The sequence below is a fragment of the Vicia villosa genome, linkage group LG2 (genome assembly GCF_029867415.1).
Source record: "Vicia villosa cultivar HV-30 ecotype Madison, WI linkage group LG2, Vvil1.0, whole genome shotgun sequence".
In the NCBI taxonomy this organism is placed as follows: Eukaryota; Viridiplantae; Streptophyta; class Magnoliopsida; order Fabales; family Fabaceae; genus Vicia; species Vicia villosa.
In genome coordinates, this window is record NC_081181.1 from 173,213,621 (window position 1) to 173,232,246 (window position 18,626).

Sequence of the window (18,626 nt, forward strand, 5' to 3'; positions counted from 1 at the left end):
TCAAAAGAAAATATTTCTTGCACTCCTCTAAAATTCAATCTACATGTTATTCAATTTAAAACATCAGCAAAAATAAATCTCCTTTTTAATGGAGAAATTTTTTATTTAAAAAAAAAAAAACTATTGAGACTAATATTATCTAATTAAAAAATTGGAAAATTAAATTGTAAATCAATAGAAGTTCAAATAAATAGGCACAATTTGACTCCTTTTCATTTTCATATATCACAAATTGCAACGGAATGCTAAGTGGTTACAAAGCAGTTCTATTCTACTTATCAACTGATGGCATGTTTGGTTACACGTCCAATTTCGGTTCTTTGATACTCGCGGTATCACCCCGATTTCTCACTTTTCCAAACATGTTCTAAGATAGAATAGAAAGGAGAAAGTTATGTATCAAAATCAGCAAAACCAAGAGAATACAGATGTAATAATTCATTCAAACCTTATGATGATATATAGTCATTGAAAACAAAAGTTAGTAAAAGAACAAAATCATAGACTAACAAAATGCATGCTGCTCCATTTCGCAGCCCGGTCGGAAAAAAAATGAAAAGAATGAATGATTTGAATTATACTATACTAGGTGAGGATGAAGAGCATTAGCATTTGAAGCTAATCACCAGATTTTCTGTATTCAGGCTTCAGTTCATAGGTCCCTTGATTAGTTCCTTTATTGTTGTAGACACAAAGATCTTTCAGTATATCTTTCAGAAATTGCTGCATAAAAATATATCATGATGCAACACAGTACTAGTTAAACACAGACACTAATAAACATAAACAAACAAATGTTCAATAACCAAGTGGTGTGTGCTTGGAAGAAACAAATTTCCAATTTAGAACAAATGTTCAAAGTAGAAGAAGCAACATACTTCAGGTTGGTCGGTTTCTTGTATGAGGTTTCTTAAACTCCAATTCGGCTGCCTTTCAAATAGCTTAAATATGATCTCTTCCATTTCTCCACGGTCTCTTCTTGTTCTCTTCGTTTCTGTTCCTCGTGCTGGAGCTTTCTTCTTTTCCTAATGTAATAAATCAGCTTTTACATCTCAAATATCAAACAATAAAAAGTACAAACAGAAACTCAACTACATAATACTAGAGATTAAACTATTTGCTGTCGTTTTAATCTCATTATCATAGTTCTAAATTGTTGTATGCAACTGCAACTAAGGCCGCATTAAAAAAGGTTTTAGAGATCTCCACAGAGATATAACAGCTGCAATTGCGGCTGCATTTGCTTGAACTTTGTCGCAATATCAATGTTTACATCGGAACCATAAGTGTGACTGCAACCTAGATTTAGAACCATGCTATTTATTGAGCCAAAAGAAAAGGTTCGATGGGAAGCCACAAAAGTGCTGCACATGATGTTAGAAGAAGGGAAGTTTCATTTCGCATGCAAATGTAATCATTGAGAACACAAATTGGTAACAGGATGAAAAAGACATTTATTTACAACGGCGGGTCCAGCAACTGAAAAACTGATCATCCCTGGCATTGGCCTCATGTGAGCTCCATTATCATTGTCAATGATCTGAAAATAGAGTTTAGGCAAAATCAAAGGTAAATAAGACATGTCTGTCAAAATCATTGGATCAACTGTTATTATGAGAGAATAAAGCCATAAGAAAACCTGTATCTGTCTATTTTTGACAGTATATTTCTGTGTCCTTTCACGGCAGATTTTCCCGTAGACATCAAGATTTTGATTATCCGACCTCATGTCAATCTTGCTCACTATTTTCCCCTCCACAGATACTTTTCCTACAATATGCCAAAAATAAAAGATCAAATATCATTAAATAAACAAAACAAGGATGGCAAATTTATCTACAATAGACTCTTAAAGGATTCCACTCTGCAATGAAAGGAGCTTTACAATACCAGATTGCTCATAGGCAACTTATTTCATGGCGCTAGTTAGAGGGTTAGGTTATGTGTTAATAAGCTTTAGTTAAGATCGAACCAAGTGGGAGTACCCGAGTTCAATCCATGGTTACTCTTTACTTCTTAGTCGAACTCCGGATTACCAGGACCCCTTCGTCCGTGAATCAGAGGGTTAAGGTAAATAACAAGAGGGTTAGTTTATGTTGTATATACAAACCACCATTGAAGTTGCACACAAATGTACTATCTTTGTAATTGGGATTCTATTCCTTTTAAACTTTCAACTAAGAATCTCTCAGTTGTGTAGATTGTTGAAGTCTAACTTTATGATGTCATATAAAAGAAACAAAATCCAATGCATGTGGTGATTGAAAAGGTACCTTGTGTTGAGTCAGAAAAGACAGACATAGGCTTGAAGTCTTTAGACATGTCCATAGAAAAACATCTAGATGCATTACCTTCACCTCCACCCAACTCCATTGTAAACTGACCATTTTATTATTTCATTAAACAATCAATCAATTTTAAAGTAGCAAATAGATAAATACAAAGAAAAGTGTCACCATTAATAAAAATAGGATTAAATATATTTTCAATTTAGTCCCTACACAATATTTATTCATTTAATACAAAGAAAAGTGTCACCATTAGTAAAAAATATTACTATTTCTTAAGTTATAATATGTTGAATATGTACTCTCTAGCACCGGTACCATAGGTATATCCGGTCACATGGCAACATCAAAGTCCGACACGAACACATGTTATTAAGTTTAATTTATTTATTTTTCAAAATATTACCACAATCAATTACATTTAATTTATTCTTCTTTTAAAATTATTTCAGTATGGAAATGTTTAAGTTGGTGTAGTGTCTGATGTTGTTTGTGTATGTGTGAGCTTTGACACCTCTAAAAAAATGTGTGTTTGTTGGTATCTAATAGTAGGTGTTGTGTTTGATGTTTTTTGCGTATGTGTGGACTCTTTAGGATCGACACCTTTAAAAAAAGGTGTGTACCTGTGTCAGTGTTGCCGGCACAGTGATTACTTATTTTATTCAAATTATTTTTATTCAAATTATTGCATGTGTCGACGTGACTCGTTTCAGTATCCGTGCTTCATACTGTGCGAGTGATTAATAAATTATGATTTAGCCATATTGTAAAGAAATTTTTAAATAAATGGAACTCAAAATTTTGATAGTGAGTAGTGACTAATGAGAATAGAAACACATTTAACCCTAAGAAGAGAAGAGAATAAGCGCGCATGCATGGAGATTGAAAAATGCATGATGATGAGAATTATTAGCAATTACTACCTCAGATGGATGATCTTCGGGTTTGAGAGGATCGACGGAGACGATGACTTTAGCACCGGGAAGAGAAGGATCGGAGGAGGACGGTAGGGCTCGCAAGGATTGAGCGACAACTGGCGGACATTTCATCAACCAAATAGGGTTGAGCGCCTTGGAAGTGTCGACGAAACGACCGCCGCCGCCACCAGAAGAAGCAGGGTTCTTCTCTCTGATTCCGCCACCGGATTCCTCCTCCTTCTTTATCATTCTTGTTTTTCTGTTATGTGGGAACTCGTTCTGTTATTATTACTACTAAACTAGTATGCTACTATTATTATGTGCCCTTTCCATTTTCTTTATTTTATACCAATGTTTTGGGTATGGATCCCATTCTCTAAAAAAATACCCGTATTCGAATCCATATCCATTTTAAACTAATGATAGTACTTCGTATCTTATGATGAACCCATACCGCATATGTTATTTGTATTCTTAATAAAAATAAATATATAAAATATAAATTTTAAGTTTTTAAGAATATTCAAAAGTTTTTGCAAAAGTTTATTGTTATAAGATTAGGGGTGGCAAAGCGGGCGGCCCGCCCCATTTAAGCCCGTTGAAAAGCGGGACGGGGAGGGGCGGGCCAACTTAGGTGTCTAAGTTCAAAAGTTAAGTCCGCTCTGTTTACTCTCGCAAACAAATTTTTTTTTACAATTTGATTTACTACATAATTTTCAAAAAAACAAATATTATTACCAAAAAGATCGATAAAAGATTTTTTTTTTAACAACGCACAATAGAAAAGACCAATTACAACAAAAAAAAAATAAATAAATAAACGCAAGCACAATAAAAAAATGTATCAAAATAAATAAACAATACATATCATCATAATCTTATTTAAATAAACAATACATTATTTTCTTCTAGAGATAAAATTTGTTTCTTTTGCGTTGACACTTTTTTTATAAAAAATCATACATTCATTAAGTAGCTCTTCAATAGCATATATAGCATCATTACCATAAGAAGATATTTCATTATTAACCTCTTCTTCTTCATCTTCTTCATCGTCGAAATTGTGTGAAGCCATCAATGCAAGATTAACACATTTTTTGCTTTCAGAATTGAAAGATGAACTTACTTCATTATCTTCTCATGCTACATATGCTTTCTTTGACTTTGTATCCTTCTTTCTCTTTAAGTATTAATTCTTCTTTTCAAGTATAAGGCATTCACTTTTAACATGTCCTTTTTCTCCACATTCAAAGCATGTAACCTTCCTTGTTGGTGCTTCCCTTTTAATGATCTCCTTTTTTCTTTCTTAGAAACTTTTCAAACTTCTTGATGAGATCATCATTTTCTTCACTAGTGGACCCATTTCTATCATGATGTTTGATTCTTGTCTTTTGAATTTTTAACTTGAATTTCCAACTTTTCAAGTCTTCCAAGTTCCGTCTCATATTTTTGAAGTTTTTTGAACAATGTTCAGGAAGTCATTTTGGATAGATATTTTGATAGAACAAGATTTGGTTCTGCAATATGTCTCTGAGTTTTGATGATAACAATGAGTATGTTTGTATGAACAATTTTGTTATAGTAACATTTGTTATGTTGAGTATTTAACAAACAAGTCCTGATTCTGATGAAAAGGCGTGGCCAAAACATCAGAAGCTACCGAGTTATGTTTCCGGGATACACAAGTTTTGCTGAACAATAGCAAAGCTTCATAAGCATACGAAGCTATCACTCTGATACAAAGTCTGAAGAAACAAATCTGAAGACCAAGTGCTGAAGACGCAGTTCTGAAGACTCTGAAGACTTGAAGCTCTGAAGATTCATGTTTCTAAAGACAAAGGGTAATGAATACCAAGTGATGAAGACTCAGAAGACGTGGTTGTGAAGACTCTGAAGACCCAGAAGCTTATTTTCTTTCTTCAAACCAATCTGAAGACCAAGTGCTGAAGACTCTGAAAACGCAGTTCTAAAGACTCTGAAGACTTGAAGCTCTGAAGATTCATGTTTCTAAAGACAAAGGGTAATGAAGACCAAGTGATGAAGACTCTGAAGACGTGGTTGTGAAGACTTTGAAGACTTGAAGCTCTGAAGACCCAGAAGCTTATTTTCTTTCTTCTAACTCATGCTGTCAGCCTTTGAAGTTCAAGAAGAATAGAAGATAACGTTATATAGTACGAAGTACAAGGTATAGACGAATGTTTCGTTTCGCTACTGAGAAAGGACGGACGTTGCGTACTATCTTGGCTCTCACTACGATCAAGCCGCCAAACTTCTGGAAGTTCCAGAATTACCCTCCAACGAATATATTATTATATTGACTATATAAAGGGCTTGAAGACTCAAGAGAAAGCTGCTAATTCATGATCATATCCATTCTTGAAAGACTGTTCATAGCTTTATACTCTTAAGTCTAGAATTTGAAATATATCATTTACATACAGCTTATGTAGAAGCACTTATATTGTAAACAAACTTTGATTCAAACGATTGTTTGATTATGCCTTAAGAGACCTGTTGGTCAGTAGTCTTGAGAAGTTTAGGACTACAGAGTCTTAAAGGTTGTTAGTCATAGGTGGTTGCTTGTTCAGGGTTAGTCACTTGTGGTTGCTTGTGCAGGGTTAGTCACTTGTGGTTGCATGTGCGGGATTAGTCACTTGTTGTTGCTTGTGCAGGGTTAGTCACTTGCGGTTGCTTATGCAGGGTTGTTAGTCACTTGCGGGTAGCTTGTGCATTGTATTGTTAGTCAATTACGGGTAGCTTGTGCAATGTTAGTCATCGGCGGTTGCCCATGCATTTGTAATCAGTTTGGTTATAGTGGATTAAGACCTCGATTGAGAGAGGCAAAATCACCTTGGCGGGTGGACTAGACTAGCTTGGGAATTTCTCAAGTGAGCTAGTATAAACATACATTTTCCTTTCCTTCTTGCACTTTATAGTTATTATCAAGAGTAAAGTATTTGTTGTTTAAGAAGGAAGTTGTTTTTTATCAAAGTTTTGTTTGTTAAAAACCTACTCAAACCCCCCTTTTCTAGTGTTTTTCACACCTTCAGTTGGCATCAGAGCTCCGGTTCTGAGTGATGATAAAGAGTTTGAATCTTTATCACGCACTTAACAGTGTTCAGTACCGATTCAGATTGTGTGAAAAACAATGGTTGCTTCCATAGAAACTCCTATCAATAATGTTACTGTTGATAATAACGATGGATAGCATTATAGTGCTAAACCTCCTATGTTTAATGGAGAAAAGTTTGACTATTGGAAGGATAAAATTGAAACGTATTTCATGGCATTTAACTTTGATCTTTGGGATCTGGTAGTTGATGGCTACATACACCTAATAGATGCAAGTGGTGTCAAGATTGCAAGAAGTGCAATTACAGATGACCAAAAGAAAGCTTACAAGAATCATTTCAAAGCTAGGTCTATTTTGTTATGTGTTATTTCTCATGTTGAGTATGAGAAGATCACTGATAAAGAGACTTCTAAGTCCATATTTGATTCTCTCAAAATGACTCATGAAGGTAATGCTCAAGTTAAGGAAACAAAGGCTCTGGCCCTAATCCAAAAATATGAATCCTTCAAGTTGGAAGAAGATGAATATGTGGAAATGATGTTTTCAAGATTCCAGATGCTTGTTGCAGGACTTAAGTTTCTGGACAAAGGATACTCCATATCACATCATGTTAAGAAGATTATCAGAAGTCTACCCACGAAATGAAGACCAATGGTTACTGCTTTGAAACTGTCAAAGGATCTGAACAACACCAGTCTTGAGGAACTGATAAGTTCTTTAAGAAGTCATGATATTAAGCTTCAAGTAGACGAACCTTAGAGAAGAAGAAAATATGTGGCTCTAAAGTCTAAGTCTGAAAAGACAAAGGCTTTTCAAGTAGAAGAAGACTCAGAAGAATCTGAAGAAGACTCGGGCAGAGATGAACTTTCTCTAATATTCAGAAGATTAAATCAGCTACAAAAACATAAAAAGAGCAAGTTCCAAGGGTCAAGAAGATCAAAAGACATAAATGAATCATCGTTTATCGAAAGAAATATTTTGGAAAAGAAGTTACATGTTACGAATGCAATGAGCCTCGACACTACAAGTATGATTGTCCAAAGCTTAGGAAAGAAAATAAGCCTAAGAAAGTGTTCAAAGCAAGGAAGGGTCTCATGGCAACATGGGATGATTCTGATCAAGAAGAAGAAGATTCTGATGAAGAACAAGCCAACGTGGCACTCATGGATAAATTCAGCACAAATGAAGTGATATTAGAGAAAAAGCTGATAACTGAGGATGCATCAGACTCCGACGATCAAGAAGAATGGCTGCTTGCAACATACGACAAGAGAAAGGCCTATGTTCCAAGATTTGGAACTTAGGCCCAGAAGCATTGTTGGTTTCATAGATAATCAGAAAAGCAAGATCAGTAGCTTTGAAACCAAAGGCAATAAGTGTTTGTTGTTAAGGATATTGTAGAAGTTCAAAAGGCTACAGAATCTAAAACACAGAAACACAGATTGTGGAAGAATTTATTTAGTTAAAAATGTTGTTGTTCCTTATGATCCTTCAGAACAAAAGAAAGAAAATCAGAATTGCAACTTTTCAAAGTATCATGTTTGAAGATCTTGTTCAGAAACCTAAAGGTGTTCACGTCGTTGGAACCATATGGGTGTTTAGAAACAAACTCTATAAAGAAAAAGGACTTAGTTTAAAATAAGTATGATGGGAGAAGTGAAATTCCTTCTGAGATTTCAAGTTAACCAGAGATCATAAGCCATCTGCATTCATCAGAAGCCAACATATTAGAAAGCTTCTAAAAAAGTTTAACATGCATTCTGAATAAAGAAGAGGTAAGTAGAAAGGTATGACATAAGTTTTCTTTTACATTTAACACTCATATCTATTGTGATGATATTGCTATCATTTTATCTTATTCAGAACCTCAGTCATCAGAAGATGTTTCGGTCTGAAACGTCTCTGATCAGAGGAAAAATGTTTGATTTTCCAGACTCTGAGTATATTAAAATGTGTCACTTGGCATGGTTAATGCGTGTAATTTTAGTTATGCTCATCATTAATCCTACCTAATGACACTTGAGCAATGTGTTTTATTTTCTTGGAATTGATTAAAATCAAAATTATGACTAGCATTTATTTCCCGAAATGATTGTACTTTTTATGTTCTCTCTCTCTCTCACTCTCTCTCTCTCTCTATCTCTCTCTCTCTTTCAAATACTATATACACACTCACACACAACCTCACTCTTCACTTCCACACATTTTTAGTTAGAAACCCTAAACCCTTATTCTCTCAATCGTTCACCGTGTTCGACGCTTTTCTCAATAACGTCGTCAACTTCATCATTTTATCCAACAATATCATCATGAATCATCAACAACAAGAATCTGTTAAGTTCTCACAAGAATATGAACGAAGCTTGAATTATTCTGGGTCTTCATCATCTACAGTTGCTCCTTCAACGACAACTGTTTCTCTTTCGTCTTCAACTGCTCATGTTTCCTCATCAACTGTTCATCCCAGTTCTTCAACTGCACCAGTTATTGATGAAAATCATATCACCCAGAAACCCAGTCAAATTCACTACAACATTCCTATACAAAAGCTAACTACTCTTCGTGAAAATGTGATAGATTTTGCCAATCTTGTTGCTAATGGTCATGATCTCAGACCTACTCTACACATTCAAGGTTGGGAACATTTCTTTAAGAGACTATATGGTCCTGTGTTTGAGAATTTGGTAAAGGATTTCTAGATTCAAGCAGACTGTGACAACCTGCATATTGTTTCTGATGTCCTTGGTCAGAAGATTGTAATCACTGAGAAGTCAATTGCAGACCTTCTGGGTATGGAACATCTGGTCGGGAAAAGAGTATACGGAATGGATAAGAAATCTCCATGTATAAGGGGACCTTTGAGCAGAAATATTTACAAGACCTATTCTTCAGATAAGGAAGAATACAAGACTATGGATATGTTCGACGAACTCAGAATCTGACACAAAGTCAATCTAGGCTAATCAATCCAAGACCCCCTGCAAGTTCATCAGATTATTTTAATGTTGATCAGAAGTACATGATGTATTATATGATGAAAAATCAGAAGCTTTGTCTTCCCTTTTATTTAACTATTTGAGAGATTCAATCACAAAGACAAGGAAGTATGTTAGTTCAACAAAGAAGATGCCAACTCCGACCCGTGAGAAGCGACCTTCAACACTGGACGCTCCAATAAAAATATAATACCATTAAAACAAATTAGTATAAAGTAAACTACGTAATAAACATAAAAATTAAGCATTTAAACAAGATCAATATTACATATCTCGTCCTGTCATATCCTATAAGCGACATGGTTAGCGTATCCAGTCAACACGGACCTGTCAGAAGGTCCTCCAGGAAAACCTCCATCAGTGTGTACTGATGGCTCCGTAGATGCACAGGTGGTGGTGTCTGTATCCTGAACCACCCGCTCTAGACCTATCTGATCCTCAGCCACCAGCACCTCGACCTCACCCACCGGCACCTCAACCTCAGCTACCGCCTCAGCCACCAGCTCCTCAACCTCAGCCACAACAGTGGATGCTCTACCAGTCCGGCGATGAGGTGCGCGGAACCCCATAACCGCCTGCTGCTCAGCCCTCAGTTTTCGGTTATAATCGGTCGAAGGAAGGCGACCAACACGTAGCTCTGAGGCCTGCGCCTCATCAACAGGTCGAGCAACCGCATCGGCTCTATCGGTGTTCCGTCCCACAATAGAATCGTCCCTGCCTCTAGTCCTCACTGCAAAATTTAAAAATATAAGAAAATAGCTTTTTTTTAGATAGAAATACCGGAAATTTCAAAAGTCCGGTATGATAATAGGTACCGGAAATTTTTAAATTCCGGTATGATAATCAGTAAATGAAAATACTAGAAATTTCAAATTTTCCGGTAGCAAATACCGTAAATTTTGAAATTTCCGGTAGAAAATACCATAAAACTTACTTGTTTTCGTCAAATCTCCGGTACACCTTCAAAATTTCGGTATCGTCTGGAAATTTGAAAAATCCAGTTTCTTCCGTAAATTTGTAAGAATGTGGTAATGAAAATTGATTGGACATTTTAGTCTTTTCATAAATTTGGGAGGGTGTCATGTTTAATTTGAGGGGTAACATGTTAATTCCTCCAAATTTAAAGGAATGGGAGATAGAAATTGTGGTGTATTTGTTGATTACTAAATTGACCTTTTGGTAGTGTAAATATTTTGATCAATAAGGATAAAATAGGAAGAGTATGCAATTGATTTATTAGTAGAAATGACCTTTTGGTAGTGTAAATATTTTGATCAATAAGGATAAAATAGGAAGAGTATGCAATGGATTTATTAGTAGAAATAGGAAGAGTATGCAATTGATTTATTAGTAGAAAGTAGACTTTCTGAACATAAGTGTGTACATGGCATGTCCGGAAGCTAACTTTTGACAAACTCGCTTGACACCAAATCCCTTCCAACCTTTCTCTCCATTTTCAGCTTCCTATCTACTGCTATTGTTTCTTTTATATAATATACATGGTTACCATGACTGATCCATCAATTTCTGATATCAAATTAAAAGAAACAAATTACCATAATGTAATAAACTTGTATCAGTTAAACATTGGAAATGATTAAATGAATGTTACAGGGTCCTGAAGAACAAAGGGACTGCGAAAAAAATGCCTCCAAAACTAAGTTAAATTTCAAGGATTTCTTTGAAAGCAAAAACAAACCACCTAAACAAAACTATGCTTGATAAGAGACAAATGCGAGCAACGCAATTTGTGCCAGTTTCCAAGAAAATTTCTACATCAAACAAAGTGGTGGTTGGCTTAAGTTATTTAGAAAAGAACTCCTCGGGTTATCATCACTAACTCAAGACAACCTAAGAGTAACATGTTATCTCCAAAAGACCTTCAAATAAGCTTCTTGGACTTCTTCTTCTTTGATACTTTAGCAATAGCATCGCACAATTCTCTTTTACGCTTGTTGTTCGGGTTTTCATCTACACCCATGCTTCCTGAATTCTTGCTCTGGACTTCGAGAGCATCCCTAACAAAAAAATTCAACCTCCACAAGGTAGACTCACTCTGCAAAGAAAAACAATATATTTATTTTAACATACATATAATATAATCAGTATCATATCAATTTGATACAAACAGAAGTTGTATTTGTGTTGTGACCTGAGCATTGATGTCAAGTTCCACCTCGTCAGCATTTGCTTGGAAGCTTGGATTAGCTTGGGCAACAATATCCAATGCTCTGCTAAGATCCTCGGCAGACAGTCTGGCGAGATCAATACCAAGGTTTCTCTTTTCTGCTGATGACATTTTTCTGTAACATTTTTTCTCAAATTTAGCTTTGTGAGAGTGACAGTATTATAGATCATATTTGAAGTTTAACATCATATGCTTTGAAATATATGAAAATAAGAACTATTTCATTATGCACCAAGTACATTTTTAAGGAAACACATAAAAGCTAACCTGCATCTTTTAACAACCATCTCCCGTAGCTCTTCTAAATGTGCATCAATTTCATCCAGCTGGAAAAAAAAAATACAAGACAACATCATCTAAATAAGCTTCATATGATTCTATCCTAATATTAGACACTGTTAGGATCCTTTGTTTGAGCAAGAAAAAATTCTTACAATAGTGGTGTAAAAACAGATTCAAATGAATAAAGATTGTAAACAAACTAAGGGTTCTTATTGGTGTAGAGAGATTGAAAGAGATGATATAAAAGGTAAGAAACGAAAATGATAACCTTACACATAATTTAATTATTCAAAGCTTTCCCCTTCCACTCTACCAATTGAGGGCTACTTAAAGACTTTTTAAGAAAAACCAAAATAACAACTCTTAATAACCACCTGACAAACTTATCAACTTACTAACTAACTCTTAACTACTCTAGTTATCATATAGGTTATTTGATCAATTGTGTTGCTCATTGAGCTGTTCAATCACGTTGTGAATACCTCATTACTCAAGTCTCTAGCCATTTTAGCATGAGCTGCTTCTTGAGCAATTTGCATGGCTAACTGTGCTTCAGCTTCTTCCTCTTCACGTCTTGTTTCCTACAATTTCATAACCCCAGATAAAAACAAGTAACGAGATAATGTTCTTAGACAATATTTTAGCAGTCTCAAAGATTAAATAGGACCACAATAATAAACAATTAGTAATCAAATTTAGTCCAACACAACAATTGGTCTAAGGAAACAAATCATTGGAATAAAGTTACCTCTTCAGTAACTTTTGGTAGAAATTGCAACCATTTCTCCTCAAACTTTTCCAGTAAAGTTTTTGCCATCACATGAACATCACTTCTTTCGTCATTATATTTCATTGCATTCTTGAAAACCAACCTCACATCAGCACATACTTCCCGAACATGCTTATATCCAATACCATCCTGAAGTTCCATTTGATTCTTAATGGTATTGAAATCCATGGGCTTGTCAATGACCTAGCATGCATCATATTACAACAGATTAATCAAAACTCAAAAGCATAAAAAGTTGATTGCAAATTAAAGATTAAGTCACTTAATGAAGGGCATGGTTGTTTAAGCAAAATTAATTTGCATATCTTTTAATTGAATATGCATTTTAGCTTTATAAACAAGCCGTAAGTGTATTAATTAATCCGCTACAAAAATGATATGCCAATTATTTAAAAAAATTACTTTATTTCCTTAGTATTTTTTAGGAAAAGAGAATAAGTTCCATAACAAGATAAAAATAAAAGAAAAGAGAGGGCAATATTTTTATTGAGAGTCTCGCATCAGATGTGACATGGCTTAAGAAAGGTGGGCATCCATCCCTCAATTTAAAAGCCGGTTTTGTGTTGATGAGTTAGGTCCAACCTAAATTCTAAGATGGTATAGTCCCAGCCACAGGAGAGAATAAGGATGCCTAAAAGAAAAGATGGGCATTAAGGAATGAAAAAGGGGGGTCAAGCCAAAATCAGTCAAGAGTTATTTTGCATATTTCAGACTGCTCCTGGTAGTGGACATTGTCCACGAGGTTCTCTCAAAAAGTTTCAAGCTGTGAGGTGTGGACTTATTATGTGTTAGAGGATACAGAGTGGTCCTTTAGAAATTCAGAGAATTTAAAGCAGTGGAACTCTTTTCAGCTTTCACAAACCATGATGACAAGCTGAATGTTTAGAAGTTGGAACTTCAAATAGTTAGTCAGTGTAGAAATCTGGCCTACTAATTTATTGTCTTTTGAATGATTTGTTTCCAGAAACAGGAGAGATTTGGTAGTTAATAGTTATGCTACCATATCTCCAAATTACCTAGGTTTACATAATAGATGTTTTGAATACTTGGAATATAATAGAGGTTTACATCGATAAACACGGTTTTCATCTATGTTCTGATCCAGTATTTAGCATAAGGTCGTTGCTAATGCAAATGTAACAATGGAAAACTTGCATGCATGCATGTATGGATCGTACCTATAATAAAGGCCATTACTAATGTAAATGTAACATTGGAAAACATGCATACATATATGAACCATACCTCATAATAATCATTTAAGCCAAGGCCCTCTACATCCACTGGTTGCATAAAAGGCCAAGCCCATTTGTGTTGTGTCATCTGACAGAAAACGAGCATTAGAAAATCAATTTATAATTCAAAAACAGACAGTCAGTCACTATCCTAACCTCATCTGTCGTCTAAGACCCGGACAACTTTCACCTCTATGTGTATGGGCTCAATAAATTTAGAAAATGTATATAAAAAATATTGATATCTGAATCAAGAGGGAAAATGCAAGTAATCACACTATGTGACATCGCAAAATGAAATATTAACAATATCTTCAATTGATTGTTCTAGCAACAGAAATCTTATTGAATAGAAGTTCGTCGCTGACTAAATTTTTTAACAAATAATTCAAAATAGACGCACAATCAAATGTATTTTTCCATGTTCTCAGCCAAAAATACAGAACTAATACAACTAGCATTTCATTTTGCATATTTATCACATAATTACAAATGAAAGGGAAATTGCCCAGTAAAACATGATGTGGAAAAATAAGCTTGAGAGTTGGTGTGGTTTTCAAATGCATAACACAAACCAAACAAATAAATAAAATAAGAGCCTCGATACAAACATTTGACTATTTGATGGAATCCTCAAGATATTCTATAACCTACTCAATAATACCTAGATCAGTAATCCCACTTGTTCTATAGCAAGCTTCTCATTTTTCTTTGGTCCATTCACTATTACATTATCTATAACTGTTATATTGAGTTCGAAACCCCTATCATGGATCTAAATAAGGCACTTGCATCTATCTATATCTTTCAAATAATGAAATTTAACACAATGGTATTTTTTAACCACACATAGGTTTTTTTGTGAATTGTGATCATTTACTTTTAGAATATCAGGGGGAAAAAATTGTACAAAAGTATTTACACCTATGTCCTCAATCTCAGATAACGGCGTGGCACTGCCATCTCCAACAATGGAGTGGAACGGGAGCAGGGAGCAGAACGGACGTTGTTTTAGTGATGTGGACATTAATACAATCAATACTAATAAACACATAATTGTTAAAAACTAAAAAAAATTAATTACTCAATTAATGTAGTATTCATAGATGGTAATAAAAGTCGTAAGTCTTACGCAAAACACACTTGCAAATGCCAATAAAATTCAATAAAATAATCTTGCTATCGTTAAAAAATTATGAGCAATATCATATATGGTTGACGTGGCACTCTCAGCCGCGTCAACACGCCGTCATTCCGAATCCAACCCCATTATCGCGATTGTTCCAGCTAAGTCATCCATCTGTGCTGGAATGGCATGGCTGTCACAGATTTCTTGGTTATGCTATTTAGTGCCGAGATAACGTTGGAACGGCCGAGTTTCATACGCAAGGAATTTTTCAAGTTACATATCATTGTACGGTTATCGACAATTAACACACTGGTAATGGTGCACATATATGTCATATTTCACAACCACGGCAAACCACCACAAAAATTGACGTTAAATGAAAGTGTTACCTGGCGTAATATTGTGCCAAACTGGCGTATAAGATCTTGCATTCTTTTCTGAGCAGCTGCGTCTCTACGTGATGCATCCAGCAGTTGCTTCTTAACACTTGGAACATGTTTCTCCTTATCTTTGTCCTTCGTAGTTGAGTTACCTTTTAGCACGTCATTTTGCTTTTTATTCACGCTGGAGAAAAAACTACCAATCACTTGCCCTTTCTGCTCAAGCTGCAGAAAAAGAAGCATATTACTTATTAGAGATAACTTCTTGGGGTGTAAAATTAAAGAATTCGCAATCATAAACAGACACACATATGAAGCACAAACAATTGTCCATACAAAAATAAAACAATCGTAAAAAACCACTTAAAAGCTAAGACCTCACAGACAGGTTGATATGATATGTCCTTGCCGCTTGCAAAGTGAATAAACTTTTGCAATATGACCAAATCTTATACTATATAAGCTGCAAATTAAGACTATATTTGGATAAACAGTTCAATTTCCATCTTATAGCATGCACGCTTTTTATCGTGATAAACACTTAACTATATTTCGATTACAAAAGATAAAATAAAGTTAATTATTAGAACTTACGGAAAAAATAAGCAGAAAACAACTTATGAACATGTCATAAGTTGTTTATATTAAGTTCTTCCAAACAGTTTCACAAGTACTTGTCACACTAGATCATTTCAAATAAGTCAATCTTAACATCTTAGAATTTGTATTGCGCTTAACTCAACCTTACAAAACCGGCTCGTAAGGTGAGGGTTGCATCCATTTATAAACAAAATCAGTTATATATCATCTGACCTGACGTGAGACTCTTTAACACGAGATCATCTCATATAAGTCAATCCTATAACATCTTAGAAATTGGATTGAGTCTATCTCAAATATACAAAACCGGCTTACAAGGTAATGATTTCACACACTTGTAAACATATGTTCAGGTCATTTCATAACACTAGATCATCTCAAATAATCAATTCTAACCTTCCCTAACTTGTTCATCCAAACAATGCCATAGTTAAATATTGATCAACACATTCATTTACTCTAACACTTATACAAATGAACCAGCATCCCTAAAAAAATACACACTCCCTAGTTCTCAAAAACATGATCCATTTGAATTTGATTGAACAATATCATATACTTACCTGATCAACTTTCGAAACAAGCTCGTCAACGCGGTTCTTGAAGTTGAAACTCTCCATCAATATCTTCTTTTCTCTTCTCTTCCGCAACGCAATTCAGTCACCAGTACTTTGCCTTGTGCAGAGGCGGGAAGTGCAACCACCGTTTCAAATTGCGATAGAATCGAATTCTCCGGAGAAGAATGGAAGAAAACGGAGTCTGTAACCGTTTCTGACGGCGGAGGAGATAGCCCGACACCGGTTACCGGGCAGTTGAGTTCAGTGAGACATTTTCATACAAAAGGGCCTAAGCGGCAGCTTTGCATGTTTTTTTACTTTTTATAGAGGTGCGGTATCTTAGGGTTTTAACTATTAATATTGAAATGTGTCATAAAAAAAATTATTAATATTGAAATCAAATGGTGTTAGAATATTTTTTTACTTCACAAAATAAATAAAGTTGGGTTAAATACTTTTAGAAGTGAAATTAAATGGACTAAAAACAAAACAAGATGTATTGCAATTAGTATTAGTAGAACATAGAATCTAATAGTAAAGGATAATAATATTTAATCTAAAAGATGATATCTCTTATTTTTAGAATTTGATTGTCTCAAGATGAAGATGTTATTTTAAGTTTTTTTGATATTTATAAATATGTATCTGTAAATTATATTGATAAATTTTTCTATTGCTTTTCCTATTTGAAATCCCTATAAATATATACTAAACGATTTGTTTATGTTGTTAATTGCATCTAATTTGTTTTATATTGTGGATTTGTTGATGTGACACCCTCAAAATATGTCAGCAATATATTTCTGGTCGACGATATTAGGCATGTTTGGAAGTGCATTATACGATATGTCTGTGCTCTTAATACGCATTTCAGGATTATGTGAGATCGGACGCATTTTTGCGATGCAAGAAAACTCTGAGAATGACATGCTATCAAATTGGGTCCACTTGCTTTAGGGATGGTTTATCTAATTTACATCATATTGTTTGGATAATATTTATGTATTTCCCTTTCATAACTCACACATTCGATAAAATTATTGTTCGTCCTTTATGTTACATGATTGTGTTTGACTAAAATTTTGTCTTCCCATTATATACCTTTCAATTTAAGAAGACTTTTGTTTATGTAAAAAACATATGAGTCAAGATATTTTTAGTAGGTTTTCTATTTTATATTTTGTTTGCTATGATGTTATGGGAACTTTAATCTTTTTTAATTATTATAACAAATATCTTTTAATTGATTTAATCTTGTTTATTATACCAATTAACGCATCAAGTTTTTATAATAGGCTCAAATTATTCTTTTGTTAATGAAAATGTTTTTGGAATGGTAATCTTCTATTTACGCCTATATTTTTGCAGGTTCATATGTATAATGTTTCGTTTCTCAATCTTTATTTATATTGTATGAACTTACGTTGATCTTGTGTATTACAAAACCAATTAGAAATGTGATGTTATTATCCAATGAATTGAATATTTTCATTTCTCAAGTCCATATATAAAGACATCGTTGATGTTTTATATATCAAAATATTGTATAAGTGTGGTACTCTTACTAATGTATAAAGTTTAATTTTCGTGAATCTCATGATATGAGTGTGTCATATCTATCAAGAACAAAGTGTGGTGATGTTTCGTATTCCAATATCACTAATAAATGTCAATAATGAGATTCAGTGTAATCATTGCATTCAAATTAAAATATTACTACCTCCGGTCCCATTTATAAGAAAATATTCTCTTTTTAGATACATTGAATAAGTAATGTATCTAGAAAAAGAATATTTTCTTATAAATGGGACCAGAGGGAGTATTCAATTATAGGATATTCCCAATAAACTTTTGATTAGGCCAATGGAAACAGAGTGATACATACAGCTATAGGGATGCTTGGTTCAAGCTTTACTGAAAATGCACGAGAGAAATTAAAGAGTGTGTATCACTCAATAAACTACTCCACGCGTAATTTGTGTGGTACATAACATGATTGGTGTGTATTTAATTATATGTTTTTGGAACTTACACGCACACATTGTGGTGATGTTTTGCATTCCAATATAATTAATAAATGTGAATAATGTGATTCAATGTAATCATTGCATTCAAATCAATATATTATTCAATTATTGAATATTCTCAATTAGCTTGTCATTAGGCCAATGGAAATTGAGTGATACATACA

The 18,626-nt window shown here is 34.2% G+C and overlaps 2 protein-coding genes across 2 annotated transcripts; both read right to left on the reverse strand.

Moving 5' to 3' along the window:
• Nucleotides 1-464: 464 nt before the first annotated feature.
• On the reverse strand, nt 465-3,464 carry LOC131647467 (uncharacterized). Its single transcript, XM_058917353.1, has 6 exons — nt 3,212-3,464; nt 2,274-2,379; nt 1,640-1,770; nt 1,463-1,540; nt 879-1,025; nt 465-723 (listed from the first exon to the last, which is right to left on the reverse strand). The coding sequence occupies exons 1-6, from the start codon at nt 3,452-3,454 to the stop codon at nt 619-621; spliced, it is 810 nt and encodes a 269-aa protein (XP_058773336.1). The 5' UTR covers nt 3,455-3,464; the 3' UTR covers nt 465-618.
• A 7,373-nt stretch (nt 3,465-10,837) lies between these two features.
• Nucleotides 10,838-16,753, reverse strand: LOC131652995 (transcription factor GTE6-like). Its single transcript, XM_058923000.1, has 8 exons — nt 16,442-16,753; nt 15,288-15,503; nt 13,780-13,857; nt 12,493-12,717; nt 12,227-12,325; nt 11,730-11,788; nt 11,427-11,577; nt 10,838-11,330 (listed from the first exon to the last, which is right to left on the reverse strand). Exons 1-8 carry the CDS (start codon nt 16,496-16,498, stop codon nt 11,157-11,159), a joined length of 1,059 nt encoding a protein of 352 aa, XP_058778983.1. The 5' UTR covers nt 16,499-16,753; the 3' UTR covers nt 10,838-11,156.
• Between the last annotated feature and the right edge of the window lie 1,873 nt (nt 16,754-18,626).

Coding starts and splice junctions, on each gene's coding strand:
- LOC131652995 (XM_058923000.1), bottom strand. CDS start 16,498: ATGGAGAGTTTCAACTTCAAGAACCGCGTTGACGAGCTTGTTTCGAAA. Junction 15,504..16,441: donor TTGTTTCGAAAGTTGATCAG/GTAAGTATATGA, acceptor CTTTTTCTGCAG/CTTGAGCAGAAAGGGCAAGT. Junction 11,578..11,729: donor ATGGTTGTTAAAAGATGCAG/GTTAGCTTTTAT, acceptor AAAATGTTACAG/AAAAATGTCATCAGCAGAAA.
- LOC131647467 (XM_058917353.1), bottom strand. CDS start 3,454: ATGATAAAGAAGGAGGAGGAATCCGGTGGCGGAATCAGAGAGAAGAAC. Junction 1,771..2,273: donor CTTTTCTGACTCAACACAAG/GTACCTTTTCAA, acceptor GGCATATTGTAG/GAAAAGTATCTGTGGAGGGG. Junction 1,026..1,462: donor CAGTTGCTGGACCCGCCGTT/GTAAATAAATGT, acceptor TTATTACATTAG/GAAAAGAAGAAAGCTCCAGC.